The 24,248-nt window shown below is 40.3% G+C and overlaps 1 protein-coding gene across 1 annotated transcript in view; it reads left to right on the forward strand.

The window, feature by feature from the left end:
• The window catches only part of USP1 (ubiquitin specific peptidase 1), a gene marked incomplete at its 3' end in the record, with an annotated part of 55,032 nt that overhangs the window by 13,595 nt on the left and 17,189 nt on the right, over positions 1-24,248 (forward strand). The window contains 3 exon segments of the mRNA XM_053693651.1: positions 508-668; positions 2,384-3,069; positions 8,605-8,769. Of these exon segments, the coding sequence (XP_053549626.1) occupies positions 508-668; positions 2,384-3,069; positions 8,605-8,769 (1,012 nt within the window).

Below are 24,248 nucleotides of genomic sequence, written 5' to 3' on the forward strand. Positions count from 1 at the left end.
GCACTCCTGGGAGCTAGCTGAGCTTATCAGAAACCCAATGATAAGAATTATGTTTGTAGCCACCATTCAGCAACTAGCTCACAGCTCCTGAGCCTATCTTGGTATACTTTTCAACAAAGGATACAAAAGGACAAAGCAAATTAGAAAGTAGAAGTATATTGGGAAGTTGTTTAAAAGTGTGTGTTCTATCTGAATCATGAGAACATGTTTCAGTTTTCTATCCCTTTAATGCATATTGGAGTATAGGTCTTACTAGTTTCCCCCAAACAGTATAATGGCTTGTATATTTATGTGTTCGCCATTGCTCTTTATTAGTTTGTTCTAATGTGAAGAAATGTACAATTTCATTTGTAAAGTTCACCAAATTCAGTAGTGTTGCATACATAACACCAATTCATGATAGGAAAAGAAATGCAGAAGGGGGCATTTTTATGGTATGAAAAAATAAATGATAAAAATATTTTTTCTTATTATTAAAAAGTATCCTAATCAAAAATTGATTTACAGGACAGTGGGAAAGAACAGCTACCAGCAAGCTATGAAGTTATCTGCAGCCTAGATTCTTTGATTCATTCTGTTGAACATCTTCAAGTCGGTTTTCTTTCAAACCCAGAGAGCTATGATTCTGAGCTTGCAATACAGCCAAGAAGACTTCTTAATACTCTTAGGTAAATTAAAATATATATATATATATTTGTGTGTATATCTGCAGTCTATTAACTATTTTAAAATAACTGAAATTAGCGCTGCGGAATCTGTTGGCGCTCTACAAATAACCGATAATAATAATTATTAAATCAGATCTATACCTTTTTGGTAGAAAGAAACCTATTCCTGTAAGCTGAGTCATTTTGCTTAGTTAGTAATCAATAAATATTTGTTCAGCATTATGATTTTTTTGTAGACATTGCTTCAAGCTATTCCCTTCCATTGTGTTTAGAGAGAGTTTTGATGTATCAAGCATACCACTAGGCATTGGTGAAATACTGGATTCAGAATTCTAACGCTTAACGAATGCCAAATATAGGCGCAGGCAGTGACATTCAGCTCTTTTCTGCGTCACATAAATCAGTATAAAGAGCAGCACACAAAGATTGTGCAAATTCAGATCTTTGCTGAAATTTCACACTGATATATCCAGCTCTGAAAAGAGATGAATGCCTCTGCCTGCAGCCATATTCAGCATTTTTTAGCAAGCAAATGCTGAATCTGACAATGTGTCAATGCCTTACATATTGCAATGCATCTGTTAAAGACGTATACAGCTTTTTTTTTTGTTTGTTTTTTCCCTCTCATCTAAAAAAAGAATTCTTCACGCCTTGATAAATACAAGACACTGTTCCTGAAACTTCTTTTTACTCCTATCTCTTACAAATTTTAATTATTCCAAATAAATATTAAAATATATATATGTAATAAAGTGTGTGCTTGGTGGTTCAGTATATGTGCATGCAGCTTTGTCTGACTCTGTTCTAGTCTCTCACTCATTTTCCATTTAAAGGAAGAAGAAAAAATAGAACCAGGAAAAACATGTTAGCTTTAATTTAAAGGGATATAAAAACCCCAACAATGTATTTCACGATTCAGATAGAGCATATATGTTAAACAACTTTGTAATTTACTTCTATTATCAATTGTGCTTGATTCTCATTGTTAATGTAGCAACAACACAGTACTGGGAAATAGCAGAACATATTGGTAAGCCAATGACAAGATGCATATATATGCAACAACCAATCAACAGCTAGCTCCCAGCTCCTGATCTTACCTAGGTATGCATTTCAACAAAGTCTAACAAGAGAACAAGCAAATTAGATAATATAAGTATATTGAAAAGTTGTTTAAAAAGGTATCCTTTATCCTAATCATTTGGGATTCATATCCCTTTAAATCCTACTTTGCTATCTCAAGTGGTCTTCTGAAGGAAATTTTTAAAAGAAAATATGTACTTTTTTTTATATATATTTTTTGGGAAGCTTTAAAAAAAAAAAAAAAAAAGCGAAAGTTTTTAGGCTTTCTAGAGGTGTGATATTCACTATAAAAATAGATGAATTCTCCATTCATTCAAATATCATCTGTTCACATGTTTGATTCATTTGGAAGCTATTGTAATGTTGCTGTATTTACTCTCAATATAATCTGATCTAAAATATCTTAATAAATGGGAAAGTATTTATGTATAAGATTGTAGATTTTTGAAACCAAGTGTATCATAGCCATTATAATTCCAGTATAATGCAGTTATGGCACTTGATGAAATGGTGTGTGTGACGTTAATTTATAGGGGGGAGGAAAAAAAACACTAAACCCCAAACAAGGTGATTTGCAGTTTATAGTTTTCAATTTGAAATCGACTAATCCCCCCCCTTCTTAATGCTAACAGGGAACTTAATCCTATGTATGAAGGATATCTACAGCATGATGCTCAAGAAGTACTACAATGTATCCTGGGAAACATTCAGGAAGCATGCCAGTTGCTTAAAAAGGAAAGGATGAAGAGTTTGCAGACAATTGAAACCTACAAGCAAATGCAAGATTCCAATCACTCCAAAATAGAAAATGGCGTTGAGACATTACCTGAGACCAATGATAATGTGAATGGCCACTCTGATAAAGCGACAGAAGAAATTGGTGCAAATGAAAATGGAAAAAGAAAAAGTGATAGTGAAGCTGGAAATGCAAAGAAAAGGACAAAATTAACAAAAGAACAGCCACCTCAAGAGGAACAAAGATTAACCAGGTCAAAGCGTAGATCCACAACAGAAAAGGAAGATAATATAATCAGTGATTCTGCTAAAACCAGCATTGAAAATGGAAGCTCTAATCCATCTCAGAAGAAATCAAAGCTGGTTATGCATTGGCTGAAGTCCAGTAAACAGCCAAGTATTTTATCAAAGTTCTGTAGTTTGGGTAAACAGGCAAACTCTTCATCAAAAGTTTCCGCTAATGAAAATGGAACACACAACGCAAAGTCAGAGATCAAGACATCTGAAAGTGATGAATCGCTAAAAGCAAATAACCTCTCAGTGCCTGAATGTAAAAATACAGAGAGAACAACTTCAGAAAGTGGTTTGTAAATATTTCAATTTTTTTTTTTTTTTAATTCATTAATCGTTTTCTATTCGTTTAATTTATTTAAAGTTCATTAACCCCTTAAAGGGACAGTCAACACCAGAATTTTTGTTGTTTTAAAAGATCGATTATACCTTAATTATCCATTCCCCAGTTTTGCATAACCAACAGTTATAATACACGTTTTACCTCTGTATTTACCTTGTATCTAAGCCTCTGCAGACTGCCCCCTTATTTCAGTTCTTTTGACAGATTTGCGTTTTAGCCAATCGGTGCTCACTCCACGGTAAATTCATGTGCATGAGCTCAATGTTATCTATATGAAACACGTGAACTAATGCCCTCTAGTGGTGAGAAATTGTCAAAATGCATTTAGATTAGAGGCAGCCTTCAAGGTCTAATAAAATATCATATGAAACTCCTAGGTTTAGCTTTCAACTAAGAATACCAAGAGAACAAATAAAAATTGGTGATAAAAGTAAATTTGAAAGTTGTTTAAAATGACTGCCCTATTTGAATAATGCAAGTTTTTTTTTGGACTTGACTGTCTCTTTAGGGACCTGGTCTTTTAATGGGGTTTGCATTACGAATAGCGCACAGCATTTAAACACATCTCGGAGAGTTATCAGTGGCTTGTTTGACACAAATTAAGTCTCTACTGACCGAATACGCACAGGCATGGTGTTTGAATCCTGATAATCTTGTCACATATAGCATGTACGTATGGTGCTGAAACAGTAATAACTTCCATCAGCATTAAAGGGACAGTAAAGTCAAAATTTAATCTTTCACATTTCGGATAGACTATGCAGTTTTAAACAACGTTCCGACTTCTATTTTAAAAAGAGCTTTGTTCTATAGGTATACTTTGTTGAAGAGTAAAGGTTGGCCAATAGGTCAGGAGTGTGCACAAGCCTTTAGCAGTCTATGGTAGCAGTGTTTTCTATAATGTATAACATCACCATAAACAATGTTGCAAACACTGCTGCCATATGGCTAGACACATTACTCCTTAACAAAGGATACCCAAGAACTAAGCAAATTGATAATAGTAAGTTGGAAAGTTGTTTAAAACTTCATGATCTAGCAAATCCATTTGTTTAATTTTGGGTTAACAGCTTCTTTAATGGTTTTAGTAAATTGCAAAAATGCTTTTATTTCAAATTGAAATTCATTCAAGTACGTTTCCTAGAAGAAATGAAAAAATTTATTCTTGCAGCTACAAAACAGACATGCAGAAATGAGAAGGAAAAATTAGTTGACAGTTTTACTGTGTTTGTAATAACATTTTGAAAAAACATTTTTCTGCCAATGCCTCAGAAGGTACTTTGTATAGTGATAATCCGACTTCGAATCCACATACTATAGAATCTTTTACTGAGGCATGTGATGTTCTAAATTTGCAACATTTATACTCTGAATCTTTTTCCAATCAGGGAACAATCAACAATGCTACCACCTTTAAAGAAAAATCAAAATTTTATCCTATTCAAAGTAGGGGTCAGATTATAGAGACATTTCACTCTCGGGTTGAACGAGATTTACAAACTCTTAATGACAATCCCACAGGGTATACTCAAAACTTGCCGAAAAGATTGAGGCAAGCTATGACCTCTTTACAAAATGACACAAGTATTGTCATACGTCCGGCCGATAAAGGTGGTAGCATTGTTGTCCTTGATAAATCAGATTATATAGCGGAAGCACACCGTCAATTGCACAATCCACAGGAATACATTCCTTTGACCACTAATCCCACAGCTAGATTTAAAAGGGAACTCCTTGAAATTTTGGATGATGGTGTGGAACATGGGTTTCTGAACGAACAGACTGCTTCATTTCTGTATGTACAACATCCCAAGACACCCATGTTCCACCTATTTCCAAAGGTTCATAAATCTTTAACCAATGTCAAGGGACGCCCCATTGTCAGTGGGGTAGATTCCCTATTAGAGAGACTTTCATCTTGGCTTGATGCTATTCTGCAACCGTTAGTAAACACCTTACTTTCCTATACTAAAGATACAAAACACATTATCAACCTATTGTCAAATCTCAAATGGAAAGATAGTTTTGTGTGGGTTACAATAGATGCAGTCTCTTTGTACTCATCTATACCCCACCCAGAAGGTATCAAGGCCATAAAATACTTTTTAGTAAACTATACAGATTATACTGAAGACTTTCAAACCTTCATCATCCGTGTGCTGGAATTTTTACTTACACACAATTTTTTCTGTTTTGAGACTGACTATTACCTCCAGAAAAGAGGTACAGCAATGGGGGCGAAATTTGCCCCCTCTTATGCGAATCTGTACCTTGGTTATTGGGAAATCAATTGCATCTATGGAGATGGTAATCCCTACAGGTCATCTATGTATTTCTATAAGAGATACATAGATGACCTGCTTTGCATTTGGTCTGGACCTATAGATGAGGTGCCTAAATTTGTCTCTTGGCTGAATCAGAATGAGTTGAACTTGAGTTTCACCTTCATCTCTGATACTGTCAACATTGACTACCTTGACCTAACCCTAAGTGGCAATCGTGATGGCACAATCTCCACAAAGGTCTTTCGCAAGCCAATAACAGGCAATACTCTTTTGCATGCAAATTCCTGTCATCCTACCAATACTGCCTATGCTGTGGCCAAGGGCCAGTTTATGAGGATAAAAAGGAATTGCAGCAAAGAGGAAGATTACAAACATGAGGCAAGTCAACTAGAAAATAGACTTAGATCTAGACAATACTCCAAAAGACATATTAAACAGGCAAGACAACAGGTGGACCTTATCCCCAGACAGTCTATGCTACTTGATAGATGCAAGAACACAAATAGTAACTTTCAAGGTGTACATTTTGTTACTGAATATAGTGCTCAATACCATGAAGTTTGCAATATAATCAAAAAACACTTTCCCCTACTAATTGCAGATGACAAGTTAACTGATGTAGTAAAAAATGGTATTAGATGCTCTTATAAGAAGTGCGCCACTCTAGCTTCTATACTCTCTCCTACACAACTTAGGCCCACAACACAACATACTAGCTCTTGGTTGAGACATCAGGGCATGTATAAATGTGGACACAAAAAGTGTAGACCATGTGACTATGTACAAACCACGAGTGAATTTAAATCTACAGTTACAGGGACTACCTATTCCATCAAATCCTGTTTAAACTGTACCAGTACCTATGTCATATACCTTGTCACTTGCATTTTCTGCAATATTCAATATGTTGGTCTCACGTCTAGGGACGTCAACTCAAGAATAAGAGAACATATCTCCTCCCTAACAAGGGGTAAGGCCACAACTCCCCTAGTGCAACATTTTGCAACCAAACACAATTGTAGCCTAGACTCCTTTAGATGGACAGCTATTGAACAAGCCAAAGTCCCCAATAGGGGGGGTGATATAGACAAAGTTTTAGCTAAACGTGAAACCTATTGGATCTTTCAACTAAAAACCAGACTCCCTCAGGGTCTGAACTCCAAATTTGATTTGATCAATTTTTGGGAGTGAATCAACACATATTTACATATTTACAAATCTACATATTTACATACTACACATCGTTAACATAGCTATAGACAGAGGGGGTATTTATGAGTGGTCCTTGCATGATATTGACATATTCCTGCTGTTTATATCACACATACTTTTATATAGTGTTAGTGACTTGTAACTTGCTCCCTTTTACCCCCTTTTGTCCATATTCTATATTCATATATTCACATACATCCATGTGTATTTTTGCATTGACTTTTATGAACATCACATGCAACAGATTACTGATATACTAACTATGGGTACTATGTCTGTGACATGGACCATCTTTTGTACTTTTTGTATTTATACCAACTCACTATACCTATTCAGTTAATATATTTATCGAAGCTATTGCAAGCTGTATTTTCCAGCTTGCCATTAACTGAAATATAGGTTCTTTTCAGTCATATTTCATCAATGTGCCATTCTCCTAGTTACTATTGTGTCACTCTCCATCACGATTATATTCCTAAATATATACTTGCTGTCATATACTTTGTATTTTGTAAAACATATAGGTAAGACATACATAGGGTTAATTTAATTGTATAATCAGGATGTGCTAGATTGGGCGTTTCTTTCTTTTAATTACACTTTCAGTGTTTTAGCCAATCAGATTGTTTTCTACCTGTCTTAACTACCTTAGAGACATAGCACCTTAGGCTATGATTACGGCATTTAGCCGAAACATGTAAGCCACTGGTGCTACGCTCTTTCTACTCCTCTCCTAGGCTGTTGTTGGGACCGAGTGAGCTGCGTCTCACAAGAATTTCCGTTTTAAACGTTTATAATAAAGGACTGTTTTTACTATATTCACCTGGGACTCCACTTCTTCATTTGTTTGTAATAACATTTGCACATTAAATAAAGACTAACCGAGCCAGTTTAATAATTACAATGTAAGGTTTCGTTTTTATTAAAGCACATTTGAAACAAAGCATGAAAGCCCAAGTCTGTCACAGATTTTTTTTTTTTTCTCAGTATGGTATTTTTCTGCAGAAAGTAGAATAACACTTTTTTTACTTTTTATGCAGCATTTTACTGGGTTTGTTCAAAAGCTTAACCCCTTGACCAATGACTGACTTATTCCATCATGGATCAATTGAGCAAACTGAAGCTGTGTCCTTAGAGTTAGTGATGGTAAACTCTCCCCTTTTTAAAATCAGATCTGGAATGTAAGCGCTATTTTAGATGGGGTTTTATTCATTAGCTGTAATGAAGATGCGCTATAACTTAGTTATTAATATAGATATGAAATTCAAATACCCCACGTTACACCACCCACTTCAAAAATCAATTTTCCTGTCAGCTAAATGGTTGAATTACTCTCCAATCAATGCTCTAGCTACAACAAAAGTGGCATATGGGGAGAGTGCTGATTGGACAACAATTCAATCTGTTAGCTCACAGAAAATTTTACTTTTGAAGTGGGCGGAGGAGCAATGCAGTATTTGAATTTCATATCTATATTAAAAAGCATGTTATACTGCATCTTCATTACAGCTAATGAATTAAACTTCATCTAAAATAGCGCTTACATTCCAGATCTGATTTTAAAAAGGGGAGAGTTTACCATCACTTTAAAGATGCAATACTGTTAAAGCTAGCTACTAAGCACATTTCACCCCCCCCCCCCCCCCCCCATATGAACTATATGCTCTGGACTAGCCTCAAGCAAGCTTGCATTAAATTCAGACACTGACATGACTAATGAACAGGAACACACGTTTACAGGCAATGGAAAACCATTGGCCAGCTGTTTTTTTTTTTTTTTGTGTGTGTGTTTTTGCTTTTTTTTTTTCAATGCTTTGTAGAAAATAAGTAGCTTTTATTTTTTGTCTTAGAAATAGTTATTTAGAGATATTTATGATGCCTAAATGAATAATGAAGCTGTGCTTCTGTGTAATTATGCTTGCGTGTATTCACTATCCGTAACTGATCATTTTTATTGGCTAAAACTTTTAATGATTTATAATTGTAGAGTTAAGTGGATTTGATCTAGTGGAGAAATTATTCCAAGGCCAACTTGTGCTGCGAACACGATGTCTGGAGTGTGAATGCTTCACAGAAAGGAGAGAGAACTTCCAGGATATCAGTGTGCCTGTGCAAGAAAATGAGCCCCCTAAACTTGAAGAATCATCGGATAGTAAGTTTCTTGTGGTTTTTCTATATTAACCCCTTAACCCTGTACGATGCTGCTGTCCTGGGCCTCTCTCTGTCGCAATCTCAAACTATAAAAAGCAAATGTAAATCAGTGCTAATTCACGAACGGATCACCCGAACAACATATAAATCAAAAACAAACGAATAAAATATACATTATACTTTTACTTAATAGTAAATGGTTTAAATAGAGGAGTACCTTCTATTGAATAAAAACCAGTCCAGTGTGGTGCCACAAATAGTCCAGACACAAATAAAGATGGAAAATGTCTGTTAATCAATATCCAAATAGAGATGTCATAGTATAAGCCGATGCTGCTTTCTTTCAATGGTATTTCCAAAAACAAAAGGAGGCAAGGAGCTGAGATGAAAATGGAAAACAAGCGCAAGAACGGCTTAGTAAATTTATTATATAAAACAAGTGCAATAACATATTAGCACTTACGTTAAAATAAAGAACATTCGACGTCCATTTGAGATCAAAAGTCTAAAGTTGGAATGTGCATCTGTTGAATGAGTCCCACTAACAGCCCGACATCCAGGATCTAATCGGAAAGCCAGCCTCACAGCCAGCGGCGTCTGACGTCAGAACTGTTGCCTGATTACCCGCTTGCTGAGGGACGCTTCAGGCAACAGTTCTGACGTCAGACGCCGCTGACTGTGAGGCTGGCTTTCCGATTAGATCCTGGATGTCGGGCTGTTAGTGGGACTCATTCAACAGATGCACATTCCAACTTTAGACTTTTGATCTCAAATGGACGTCGAATGTTCTTTATTTTAATGTAAGTGCTTATGTTATTGCACTTGTTTTTATATAATAAATTTACTAAGCTGTTCTTGCGCTTGTCTTACAATTTCTTCTCTGTCGCGATCTTGCTGAAAGTAGCGAGATTGGGGTATTTCTGCATGCCCCACGAGTGGGGCAGTGCAGAAATAGACAGGCAGAGTGGGCCACTTTGTGGCCTTTTCTGCATCAGGCAGTGGTGGTGCCGATCGTTGGTGGCTTGGAAGGGTAAGGATGGAGGCAGGTGGACGGCCTATCGCTGGAGGGGGGTGGGAGGGGCGGGACCGCTACGGAAAAATTTGGTTTTTATCTAAAGGGGAGGAGAGTCCACCGCTTCATTCATTACTATTAGGAATTAAGAAGCTAGCCACCAGGAGGAGGCAAAGACACCCCAGCCAAAGGCTTAAATACCACTCCCCTCATCCCCCACTCATTCTTTGCCTTTCTTCACAGGAGGTGGCAGAGAGGTGCCGAAGATTTGGAGGCCTCTTATGGAGGTTACTACTCTTCGCAATGGGACAGTAGTTTTAAGTAGCCCTATAAGGCTTCTCAGTGAGGGCTTAGGTGAAAGTTAGTCCGGAGATGCAGGGAGAGAGTCTCTTGCAAAACCACCCAGATTCATATTAATAGCTCCTACAGCAATCGGCGTTGACAAGTTTCCCACACTGCTTTTTTTTTTTAATGACACGAGTCCACAGATCATCTTAATTACTATTGGGAATACCACTCCTGTACTGCAGGAGGCAGCAAAGAGCACCACAGCCAAGCTTTTAAATATCGCCTCTCTTCCCTCCCAACCCAGTCATTCTCTTTGCCTACGTTAAGTGCAAGGAGGTGGTAAATTAGGTGTTAGAAAAGATTCTTCAATCAAGAGTTTAATACTTTTAAAGTAGTGCAAGATTGTGCTGCTTTGTCCTAGGGTGTAGCCGTAGTCCATATCAGTCTCTAAAGTAGAGCAGTGGTGGCTTTAGAGCAATGGGAACTTGTGGGACATACCGTAATTCTCACTGCGCCTCCCATATATTGATGCTGCCCTTATGCTGAAAACCTGAGGGATATTTACTCAGGAATTTTGTTATTTCACTGGTCCATGTGAGGGATAGGACCTCTCAAACCTGGGAACTGCCTTGCTGTCAGGCAGCACATGAGGTAAATGCTGGCTTTATTTCTGGGGGACAATAATTAAACTCAGAAAAAGGTTGGGCACTTTTATAAATATGAGGTCTGTCCCATATAATAGACTCATAGACTCTCCTAGGGGCATAGGGGACACTTTGGGCAGCTCAGGCACTGGGGCTGGTTTTAATTATTGCGGTGGTTCCACATCTCCCAGCGGTTTTAGAACTTAAATAACCAACCGTGAGATTTCTTAGTGACACGCCCACGATGGGAGGTACTCCAGGACGCAGCAAGTAATTGCGCTCCCTTTACTCCGCTCTATGGTAGTAGGCATCTAATCAAGTTGCCTGTTCACTCTGGAGACCGACATAGCTAAACGGCTTTACAATGGAGACTGACTGTGGGGATCATTCGGCTCCTGCTCAGAGGAGGTAGGCACCTCAGCAAGTTGTTGCTGAGGTGTAGAGGTGTTTGCAAGATTTTTTTAGCGGGTTAAGCCTCTCTATACTAAGTTTTGTTTAACTGGAATTAAAAAGTTACGGTTCATTATTTAAAGGGACAGTAACGTGTTTTTATAATTGTGCATTTCCTTAATAAAATCTAAAAAAATTTTTTTATGTAAAATTGTTTAATTGTGTATTACAGTGGACTAAGAGGCCTTACAAAATGTCACATGCTCTTTTATGTGACATTATGTGGAACCACCAATCCCTTTCTGTTCCTCCTCATGTATGGAGAGAACTTTAAGCTACAGGGATAGACTTTTTTTTCTGAGCCAAAATTTTCTAGAGAGGATGCTGTTCAGGAATCTAATGACAATGTTCAATATATGCCGCAGCTTTCTCCTCAAGCGTCCCAAATTTTACCGCCCTCACATACAGAGTGCCCTGTGCTTCCTCTCTAGCTCCAGCTGGAGGACATTGCTTCTCTCATGTCTTCTGCAGTTTCAGATGCGTTGTCTGCTTTCCCAATGTTGCAGGGGAAGCGTAAGAGGAAAATCAGACATTCAGTAAGCGAGGTTTCTGACGCAGTTGTTGCTATCTCAAATGTCCCCTCACAGAAGCCTGAGGAGGAGGATAACGTAGTAGCATCTGAAGGGGAAATTTCAGATTCTGACCGTGTAATTCCTCTTGCTGATACTGAAGTGGTGTCCTTCAGGTTTAAGCTAGAACACCTCCGTCTGTTACTTAAGGAGGTTTTTGCTACATTGGACGACGGCAACTCCACGGTCATTGTTAATCCTAAGAAATCCAGTAAGCTGAACAAATATTTTGAGGTACCTTCCTCGATAGATGTTTTTCCGGTACCAGACTGAGCGTCTGAGATCATTGCTAAGGAGTGGGAGAGACCGGGTATACCTTTTTTTTTTTTTTTTTTTTTTTTTTTTTTTTTTTTTCTTTAAGACACAATGAGTCCACGGATCATCTTAATTACTAATGGGATATTCACCTCCTGGTCAGCAGGAGGTGGCAAAGAGCACCACAGCAGAGCTATTAAATAGCTCCTCCCTTCCCTCCCACTCCAGTCATTCTCTTTGCCTACGTTAGTGATAGGATGTGGTAAAGTGAGGTGTTAGTATAAATTCTTCAGTCAAGATTTTATTATTTTTAAAGTAGTGCAAGATTGTGCTGCTTTGTCCTAGGGTGTAGCCGTTGTCCATATCAGTCTCTTCAGTAGGGCTTTGGTGGCTTTAAGCAATGGGAACTTGTGGGACATTCTCACTGCGCCTCCCATATTAGGATGCTGCCCTATATTCTATAGCCTGAGGGATATTTACTCACTTTTATTTCTGCACAGGTCGATGTGAGGGATATGACCTCTCAAGCCTGTGAGCTGCCTTGGGTGTCAGGCAGATGTAAGGTAAGTGGCTGTCTTTTTATTCTGGGGACAGGGAAAAATCTTAGGGAGTTTTTAATTCATATATAGTGAACAGCATGGATCAAGAGGCCTTGCAAGATGTCACTTGCTCCTTATGTTTGGATGTTAATGTGGAACCACCTGTCCCTTTCTGTCCCCCATGTATTGAGAGGAATTTTTCAAAAGCGGATGTTGTCCAAGAGTCTATGGGGGTCAAAGTATGCCGCAGCTTTCTCCCCAATCCCAAATTTTACCGCCCACACAAGCAGTGCCCTGCACTTCTGCTCTAGCACCCGCTGGAGTTACTGCTCTAGCGCCCGCTGGAGTTACTTTAAGAGACATAGCTTCTCTCATGTCTTCTACAATCTCTGATGCATTGTCTGCTTCCCAATGTTGCAGGGCAAACATAAGAGGAAAACCAGACATTCAGTAAGTTCTGATGCAATTGTTGCAATTTTGGAGGTACCCACCCAAGGACACGAAGAGGAGGGTATTGCTGTAGCATCTGAGGGGGAAATCTCAGATTCAGAAAGTGCTTTGCCTCTGACGGATTCGGAGGTTGTAACTTTTAAGTTTAAACTAGCACACCTCCGCCTATTGCTTAGGGAGGTTTTGGTTACTTTGGATGACTGTGACTCCACAGTTGTGGTTATCCCTGAGAAGTCTAGTAAATTGGACAGATACTTTAAGGTTCCTTCTTATTCAGACTTATTTCCAGTTCCAAAGAGAGCTTCTGAGATTATTACTAAGGAATGGGAGAGACCAGGCATTCCCTTTTCTCCCTCTCCTATTTTCAAGAAGATGTTTCCCATAGCTGACTCTTTTAGGGAGGCTTGGCAAACAGTTCCTAAGGTGGAAGGGGTCGTTTCCACCTTAGCCAAGAGAACTACTATTCCCATAGAGTATAGTTGTGCTTTCAAGGACCCTATGGATAAGAAGTTAGAGGGTCTACTTAAAGGGCCATTATACACTCAAAAAAATATAGGCTATTTAAATTAAGCACCAAAAGAAGATAAAGTTTGTAATTGACAAGTATTAGCAATTTGCTGCTAACTCTCCTAAAAATGATTATAAAGTTTGTAATCCTCTCAGTGAATGAGAATACGAACGTAATCTCCACTTGCTTTAGAGCAAGGCTTTTTCCACACTCCCTATTTAGTGTCCTTTACAGCCAGCCCCCATGCTGGGGCTATCTGTGTAATAGATAAGCCTGTCACAAATCCCCTCACCTCTCTCAGCCGTTTCTTCCTGACTATTTACACTGGCTGGGCACGATCTCACTCCCCCCTGACTCTCTCCTCCCGGTAAGCATTCAGTAGACACAAGGGGAATATTCAAGGGAGTCAGATATATGCACAGTTGCACTGTTTTTTTTATATGGGCAGATTTATTTTACATGTATATCAGCTGAGCCTGAGAGATGTAGAGCATTTCATTGTATCTGTAACAAACTGCACATGAGTTAAATCACAGGGATTCTACCCCAGCAGTGTTGTTTTATCTGCACCTCGGCAGCATCCAGAGCTCCGCCCCCAGCTTTACAGCTACAATATGAATATTTATTAGGAGGCAGGAGAGTGGGAGTAGATGGGGGCGGAGCTCTGGATTTGCCGAGGTGCAGATAAAACTGAGACACTGCTGGGGTAGAATCCCTGTGATTTAACTCATGTGCAGTTTGTTACAGATACAATGAAATGCTCTACATCTCTCAGGCTCAGCTGATATACATGTAAAATACATCTGCCCATATAAAAAAACAGTGCAACTGTGCATATAGGCTTGGCAAACAGTTCCTAAGGTGGAAGGGGTCGTTTCCACCTTAGCCAAGAGAACTACTATTCCCATAGAGTATAGTTGTGCTTTCAAGGACCCTATGGATAAGAAGTTAGAGGGTCTACTTAAAGGGCCATTATACACTCAAAAAAATATAGGCTATTTAAATTAAGCACCAAAAGAAGATAAAGTTTGTAATTGACAAGTATTAGCAATTTGCTGCTAACTCTCCTAAAAATGATTATAAAGTTTGTAATCCTCTCAGTGAATGAGAATACGAACGTAATCTCCACTTGCTTTAGAGCAAGGCTTTTTCCACACTCCCTATTTAGTGTCCTTTACAGCCAGCCCCCATGCTGGGGCTATCTGTGTAATAGATAAGCCTGTCACAAATCCCCTCACCTCTCTCAGCCGTTTCTTCCTGACTATTTACACTGGCTGGGCACGATCTCACTCCCCCCTGACTCTCTCCTCCCGGTAAGCATTCAGTAGACACAAGGGGAATATTCAAGGGAGTCAGATATATGCACAGTTGCACTGTTTTTTTTATATGGGCAGATTTATTTTACATGTATATCAGCTGAGCCTGAGAGATGTAGAGCATTTCATTGTATCTGTAACAAACTGCACATGAGTTAAATCACAGGGATTCTACCCCAGCAGTGTTGTTTTATCTGCACCTCGGCAGCATCCAGAGCTCCGCCCCCAGCTTTACAGCTACAATATGAATATTTATTAGGAGGCAGGAGAGTGGGAGTAGATGGGGGCGGAGCTCTGGATTTGCCGAGGTGCAGATAAAACTGAGACACTGCTGGGGTAGAATCCCTGTGATTTAACTCATGTGCAGTTTGTTACAGATACAATGAAATGCTCTACATCTCTCAGGCTCAGCTGATATACATGTAAAATACATCTGCCCATATAAAAAAACAGTGCAACTGTGCATATAGGCTTGGCAAACAGTTCCTAAGGTGGAAGGGGTCGTTTCCACCTTAGCCAAGAGAACTACTATTCCCATAGAGTATAGTTGTGCTTTCAAGGACCCTATGGATAAGAAGTTAGAGGGTCTACTTAAAGGGCCATTATACACTCAAAAAAATATAGGCTATTTAAATTAAGCACCAAAAGAAGATAAAGTTTGTAATTGACAAGTATTAGCAATTTGCTGCTAACTCTCCTAAAAATGATTATAAAGTTTGTAATCCTCTCAGTGAATGAGAATACGAACGTAATCTCCACTTGCTTTAGAGCAAGGCTTTTTCCACACTCCCTATTTAGTGTCCTTTACAGCCAGCCCCCATGCTGGGGCTATCTGTGTAATAGATAAGCCTGTCACAAATCCCCTCACCTCTCTCAGCCGTTTCTTCCTGACTATTTACACTGGCTGGGCACGATCTCACTCCCCCCTGACTCTCTCCTCCCGGTAAGCATTCAGTAGACACAAGGGGAATATTCAAGGGAGTCAGATATATGCACAGTTGCACTGTTTTTTTTATATGGGCAGATTTATTTTACATGTATATCAGCTGAGCCTGAGAGATGTAGAGCATTTCATTGTATCTGTAACAAACTGCACATGAGTTAAATCACAGGGATTCTACCCCAGCAGTGTTGTTTTATCTGCACCTCGGCAGCATCCAGAGCTCCGCCCCCAGCTTTACAGCTACAATATGAATATTTATTAGGAGGCAGGAGAGTGGGAGTAGATGGGGGCGGAGCTCTGGATTTGCCGAGGTGCAGATAAAACTGAGACACTGCTGGGGTAGAATCCCTGTGATTTAACTCATGTGCAGTTTGTTACAGATACAATGAAATGCTCTACATCTCTCAGGCTCAGCTGATATACATGTAAAATACATCTGCCCATATAAAAAAACAGTGCAACTGTGCATATATCTGACTCCCTCTTTGTCATCACTACGGCACTCTGAATATTCTCACACACAGCTCTGTAAAACATCTCAGGATCATGTTTCACAGAGCTGTGAGTGGAATATGCCAGTTGTGTCTACTGAATGCTTACCGGGAGGAGAGAGTCGGGGGAGTGAGATTGTGCCCAGCCAGTGTAAATAGTCGGGAAGAAACGGCTGAGAGAGGTGAGGGGATTTGTGACAGGCTTATCTATTAAACAGACAGCCCCAGCATGGGGGCTGGCTGTAAAGGACACTAGATAGGGAGTGTAGAAAAAGCCTTGCTCTAAAGCTAGTGGAGATTACGTTCGTATTCTCATGCACTGAGAGGATTAGAAACTTTAAAATAATTTTTAGGAGAGTTAGCAGCAAAATTGCTAATACTTGTCAATTACAAACTTTATCTTCTTTTGGTGCTTAATTTAAATAGCCTATATTTTTTTGAGTGTATAATGGCCCTTTAAAAAGATTGCTACCGTCACTAGCGTGGCAGCCTATTGGTTTGATGCTCTGTCTGAGTCTCTCAGGACTGATCTGAAGCTTGCCAATGCCTTTATTACAGATGCTTCCCTTCAAATTATTAAACTGGGAGCTAAGATTTCAGGTTTCTCTATTCTTGCCAGCAGAGCTTTATGGTTGAAACCTTGGTCTGCGGATGTTTCTTCTAAGTCTAAGCTTCTGGCTATCCCTTACAAGGGCAAGACCTTGTTTGGACCAGGTCTTTCGGAAATTATCTTTGATATCACGAGAGGTAAGGGTCATCTCCCTCAAGATAAGAGAAACAAACAAACAGAAAGGACGACAGAGTAATTTTCGTTACTCTTGAAATTTCAAAGGAAATTCTTCATCTTCCTCCTCTAAGCAGGAACAATCCAAACCTGCATGCAGACCTAACCAGTCTTCGACTAAGGGAAAGCAGTCCAAGAAGCCTACTATTGAATCCAAGACAGCATGAAGGGCATGCCCCCGATCCGGGACCGGATCTAGTAGGGGGCAGGCTTTCTTTCTTTACTCAGTTTTGGGTTTGGGATGTTCAGGATCCCTGGGCAATAGAGATTGTGTCCCAGGGATACAAACTAGAGTTAAAAAGTTTTCCTCCCAGAGGCAGGTTTCTTTTTTCAAGATTATCTGCAAACCAGACAAAAAGAGAGGCGTTCTTACATTGCGTCCCTCTCCGCCCTGGGAGTGATTGTTCCAGTACTGGAACAGGGTCAGGGTTTTTATTCCATTCTGTTTGTGGTTCCCAAAAAGGAGGGAACCTTCAGACCAATTTTAGATCTCAGGAGTCTAAACAAATTTCTAAGGGTTCCGTCCTTCAAGATGGAAACTATTCGTTCCATTCTTCCCTTAATCCAGGAGGGTTAATTTATGACAACGGTGGATTTAAAGGACGCGTACCTACATGTTCCGATTCACAGGGATCATCACAGGTTCCTAAGGTTTTCCTTCCAGGACAAACACTTCCATTTCGTGGCTCTTCCTTTCGGCCTGGCCACTGCTCCCAGAAGGTTCTGGGCTCTCTGTTGGCGGTACTTTGGTCACGGGGCATTGGGGTGGCGCCTTATCTGGACAACATTCCAGTCCAGGCGCCATATTTTCAACAAGCAAGATCCCACACCAACATAGTGTTCTTTCCTGAGAACTCACGGGTGGAAGGTAAATTTAGAAAAGAGTTCCCTAGTTCCCGACACAAGAGTCACCTTCTCGGGAACCATAATAGACTCCCTGTCTATGAAGATTTTTCTTACAAAAGTCAGGAAATCAAAGATTATCGATACTTGCCTAGTCCTTCAGTCCACTCCCTGGCAGTCAGTGGCTCAGTGTATGGAAGTAGTTGGGCTGATGGAAGTGGCAATGGACATCATCCTGTTTGCACGGTTCCACCTGAGACCTCTGCAGTTAAGCATGCTCAGTAAATGGAACGGAGATTATGAGGACTTGTCTCCTCGAATAACTCTGGAGTAGGAGACAAGGGACTCCAATGGTGGTTGTCTCTGAATCACCTTTCCCAGGGAACCTGCTTTCACAGACCATCTTGGGTGATTGTGACAACAGATGCCAGTCTTCTAGGGTGGGGAGCAGTCTGGGGCTATTCTTCCTATAAACATCCTGGAACTGAGAGCGATCTTCAATGCTCTCCTGGCTTGGCTTCAGTTAGCCTCGGTCCAGTTTATCAGGTTCCAGTCGGACAACATAACTTCAGTGGCTTACATCAATCAGTATACACAGAAAAGACTGTACAGCAACCGCTGAGTAAGGGTAAAACAAAGTCTCCGATCTCCTGCCGCAGCTCAAAGGAGAGTGGGTGTGTACATGAACCGGAACAGCTGTTCAGTTATGCAGCCAATGCTAGTCTGCTCGCTAAGCCCAAAAAAGTCATATAGGAATCCAGGAGAGGCGCACCACAGACAGCAGCACCAAGACTTTTGTTGTATAAAACAAAAACGCTTTTATTATAGGCAAAAATTAAAAGCACAGACAGGGCTCAATGGCCATACAAGCACACAAGATAAAATCATCTGTTGTGTGACAGGAAACAACGCAGACGCATTTCGTGAGCATGCTCACTTGATCATTGCATAGAAAGTAACCTGCACATACCTCCATATATACCTGGAGATTTAAAGAAACGGTATACATACTATAAACAACATGATGAAACTTGACTAAAACAAGCTGATATATTACTACAAATTTCTATTGTCACATACAGGGGTTTGAGTATGTACCTCAATTTTACCATACAACCTTTATTCATATACCACATTAGAAAAATATATTGATGTAGTAAAGTCTTTAAAGAAAATTTTGTTCTATATAGAAATAGTATATGGTTCTCTTACATGATATATAAGAGTTTAAATTTAACCTCCTGTAGTCTACTTACTTAAATATAAAAAAAAGAGGGATACAAACTCACAAATAGACACCTAAATTTATTACCACATACAGTACAGACTATCATAAAATATGTAGTATCGTCAAAGAAACTATCCCCGTTTTATATACTGATCCCACTTTGAAAGAAATAGTGCAGCAAGGTATATAGTTTATACTAAAGAGAGGCAAAACCTTGGCCAATCGCTTATCGCCATCTGATTTACCCAATTAGACTAACAATAAAAGAACTTGGCTTAAGGGAAGAAAGGGTCTTTATAAATGCAGGAGAAATGTCTGCAAAACATTGAACATGTATCCGAAGGAGATACCTTTTACATCTAATATTTCTCAAAAGACACATAATATTAATTTCTTTTTCAAGATACGATGAGTCCACGGATTTCATCCTTGCTTGTGGGGTATCGCCTCCTAGTCAGCAGGAGGAGGCAAAGAGCACCACAGCAAAGCTGTATAAATAGCTCCTCCCTTCCCTCCCAACCCAGTCATTCTCTTTGCGTGTGTTAGTGATAGGAAGAGGCAAAGTGAGGTGTTAGATTCTACAATCAAGAGTTTGTTTTAAAAGTAGTGCTGCGGAGTGCTGCTTTATTCTGGGGTGTAGCCTAGACCAGATCAGTCTCTTCAGTAAAAAGAGAAGCATTTGGTGTCTTTAAAGCAATGGGAACTTGGACATAATTCTCACTATGCCTCCCATATACTGTTGCTGCCCTACTCGGGAAAAAATCTGAGGAATCTTACTCAGTATTTTCCTTTTGTTATCCTCAGGTCCATGTGAGCAGTAGGACTTCACACGCCTGGGAACTCCATTTGCTGTTGGCAGATGGGAGGCAAGTGCCATTTTTTATTCCTGGGCTTCAGAAGAAAAGGGCTCAGAAGACATTGGCCACTCAATTTGTGAATAACAGCCTCTAGGGAAAGAGAAGAGGCTCTTTATTCAGGTATGCTTTTTTCTCCTTTCATGGGAGAGACTTCTAGACAGCTCATTTAATGGGAGGCATTCTACTTAAGGTCTTTCTACAGATCCCATATCTCCCGGCGGTTACATAATGCCGCCCGGGAGATATCTGTGTTAATGTTTTTTGCAACTAAGGGGATGCATGACACACAGTAAAGCGCAATAACACACTGAAATTTGTTGTATTCCCCTTGTCAATATCATCTCCCGGTGGTTTCATAAACAGAGAGCATGCCGACCGGGAGATATCTGTGTTAAGGTTTTTGTAAATAAGGGATTCCCCTTGTCAATATCATCTCCCGGCGGTTTCATAAACAGAGAGCATGCCGACCGGGAGATATCTGTGTTAAGGTTTTTGTAAATAAGGGATTCCCCTTGTCAATATCATCTCCCGGCGGTTTCATAAAAAGAGAGCAATGCCGACCGGGAGATGACTGTGCGTGATAGACTACTATTTCCCTATGCTTCTGAATATAGAAACGAAAGGGTTAATTGGGCGCCTTTTTATTTCTTTGGCAAAAGGAACAGGCTCGCTTCTGGGGCACTTTGTTACATCTCCCGGCGGTTAAACATGGCGGCCCGGGAGATGACTATGTTTGACTGTTAGTAGTACATACGCCCACGACGGCCGGTCCTTGGGGACGCACTTTGCATTTGCGCGCCTTATTTATCTCCCGGCTTTTCAATACATTTAGAATGAAGCCGGGAGATACCTGTTGTGGCAATGTCCAATTTGAGATGCAATGTTTTTGTGCACGTGGCCTTCTTATCTCCTGGCGGTTCACTAACATGTCGCCCGGGTGATGTCTGTCGTGTCACCGTCCACGATGGGCGGTCCTTGGGGAAATGCCATTTGCATGGCGCACTCAGTATCTCTCCCGGCGGTTCTTTGTTTCTAAATACGCCGACCGGGAGTTATGTTAGGTACATTCATGAGCGTGTCCTGTTTTTTCCCTCATCTATAACACAATGGAGGGGTCCAAAGACATGTATTTTAATATATTGTAGGCTTACTTGCCGACAGAAATTAGTCGGATTGTGACCTAATTTTCCCTGTTGCGATGGGGTTCCAGTTCAGAACATCCTATTCAGAGACGAAATACTGCTGAGGGGTGTTCTGATCTAGCAAAAAATCTGTCCAATTTTGTTGCTGGTTTTTGAAGGAAAATCCTTTTATTCTTTTTAAAAAATTAAAGAAAGAGTCACGTATTTTCATATGTTAATTTTGGATTTAATTGCTCCTATGGCTGTTAGGAGTTCTGTAACACCGCTTAAATCCATGCCACTGATTTTTTCTCTATAGTGTCCAGATTAATTTAGGACCCACAGGCAGTGCTATGCGGTTCCTTGCATAGACTTTGCTTTTGATGAACATAGCGATGTCTAGTTGCAGCAGTTTTTATGTTCTTGGATTGTTTCTGCATGACAAAAAAAAAAATCGTTCTTTTAAAATTTTAAAGAGACGGTACCTTTTTTCTGTGTAATTCTTATATACAGAATTGCGGCTGTTTTTTGTTTGTTCCATCATCCTTTGTGACGGAGGATGGTACAAACTCTCACCAGAATGAGTTTCTTTAATACTTAAAGGGACAGTAGCTTCTTGTTCTGTGTACATTTTATATTAAATGTATTTCAGCCATTTTCTTTGTTAGTTCATCCTTTATGACTGAGGATGAAACTAACACACTCACGCATGGGGTTCATTTTCAGAATTAAAGAAACAGTATCATTTCCTATGTTCAAATTTATTTTTTTTCTTTTTGAACCTATTCCTTTTTCGGCAATTGCTGTTTGGGTGTCTGTTAACAAATGGCCACATTTCTTCTATAGTATTCCACTCAAAATGTTATGGCCCACATGCAGTGTCCTGCGTGTCCTTCACACTCCACTCGGGTTTATGATGCGTTCTATGTTTTTACATAGGGATTAGCATTGATGGAAGAATTGCTATGCTACTGATTTCTCCACGTTGCTGAGAATTTCCATTTCAGATGGAATTGGTGCCTTGGGGTTCTCTATATTTACAAGTCTGTTTCCCATAGCGGTATCGGCTAAGAGGCTGGTCGACACTCCTTAAGGGGAGAAGGAGTAGTTTCGATCACTACGTGACCTTCTATACCCTTAGAGGATAGTCCTAATGGGCTATATTTAGTTATGGGACACACACCAGGGTTTTCCATGACAACCATCTGTGTACTTTGCTGCCGTCACTGGTGTGGCGGTATATTGGCTAATTCTTTTATTTCACTTTCTTCCCTTCCAGTTATCAAACTGGGAGCGTAGGTGGCTCTGTTCCAACTCTTGGTTCCTTATGGTTAGAGCCTTGTTTTTATGGCTTTGTGTTCTATGACCAAGATTTTGGTGAACGCGTAGCCTGCTGTTGAATCAAAGACAGCATGGGGAACATGCTCCGGTCCGGGATTGGATCTTGTAAGGGCTGGCTTCCTTGTTCGCTCTAGTTTGGTTTAGAGCTAGACTGTGTTCCTCTGAAGCAGTTTGTTTTTCTAGTTTATCTAAGGATCAGACAAAGGGCGAGACGTCCTTACGCTGCGTAGGAGACCTCTCAGACCTGGGAGTGATTGCTCCAGTTCTAATTTTGGTACAGGATCTGGGGTTACTGATCAGGTTATGGTTCCCGATGGAAGGTATCTTCAGTCCTTTCTTTGAAGGAAGGTACTGTCCTTCAAGGTGGGCACTATTGATTTGTTCCATTTTTCCCTTGATCCTGGAAAATCAACGGTGGCTTAGGGGTCAAGTACCTGTGCCGTTCATGAGATTCGTCTCGGGTTCTAGGGTTTTCCTTTATGGACCAACGCTTCCCGTACGTGGTTTTTTCTTACAGCAAGCAAGTTTCCACGGACAGGGAATTCTTATTCCTGTGAACCCACGGGTGGTAGGTGACTTTGGAAAGATGTTCCTTTGTCTCAAGCACAAGGGTAGCTTTTTGGGAATCATGACAGATTTCACATCACTTTGGATTTTCTGACTGAGGTCATGAAATAAAGGTCTCTCATTACTGGTCTGGGCCTTCAGCCCACTTTTCGACCTTCAGTGACTCAGTACATAGTGGTATTCGGGCTGATGGTGGCGGACTGGACGTTAGCTGGACAGATAGTTCAGCATACTAAGGCTCTGTGGCGCTGCTCTGTGAAAACCTGAGGGTTGCAGGTTCAATCCCTGGTGAGGTTCATTCAGCCTTTCATCCTTTAGGGGTTGATGAAATGAGCAGCGCCTTGTGACACTTAACTTTGTTGGTTCCACCTCAGACCTATGCGGTTGAGCATACTCAGGCGATGGAACAGAGACTATGTTAATTAACTCTCCTCAATTAACTCTGACGCAGGAGACAAGGTACTCTTTTCTACGGTGGTTGTCTCTGGATCATCTGTCCCAGGGTACTTGATTTAGCAGAGTGAGGGTTCCAGCGGAGTCTGTTCTTCGATCCCTACGACTGAGAGCGAGCTTCAAGTCTTTTTTCTGTTCTGGCCTCAGTCGGCTTCGGCCCAGTTTCATTCTTAATATCTGTCAGTAATCCTTATCCCAGGGAGGTCGCTTGGGAAGCGGATTTTCTGAATAGACAGTCTTTTTTTCATCCGGGTGAGTGTGATTTCCATCCGGGAGTATCTCCTTCCTGATTCTCAAATGGGGTCGGCCGGAGTTGGATATAATGTAATCTTGTCAGAATGCCTAGTTTTCGGGATACGGGTCTGGGTCCGAGGGTCCCAGTCCAAGCTGATACCTGCCTTGGCGGTTATTCGGTCTTTCAGCCCAGGTTCTTTTTCCCCCGTTTGTGTTTTTTTGCCGGGGGTTTGTTTCTGATCAGATAGACGGCATCGGTGCTTCTCCTCGCTTCTGCGTGGTCTCGCAGGATTTGGTATGCTACACTGCTGACCATGTCTTTCTTCTCTGTCACCTTGGACTCTTCCGTTGAGGAGGAATCTCTTCTTCTGGGTCCTTTTTTTTTCTTCTCCATACTCCAGTTTCTTTGAAGCTGATTGCTTGGGGATTGGATGTTTGATCTATGCTAGCGAGGTTCTTTGATTCGATCATAGATACCTTGCTCCAGGCATGTAAGCCTGTTCTAGGAAGTTTTGCCATAAGATATGGCATACATATCTTTATTGGTGGGGATCCATGGCTTACTCATTGAGTAGGGTAAGGATTAC

This window comes from Bombina bombina, chromosome 10 (assembly GCF_027579735.1).
Source record: "Bombina bombina isolate aBomBom1 chromosome 10, aBomBom1.pri, whole genome shotgun sequence".
Classification (NCBI taxonomy): domain Eukaryota; kingdom Metazoa; phylum Chordata; class Amphibia; order Anura; family Bombinatoridae; genus Bombina; species Bombina bombina.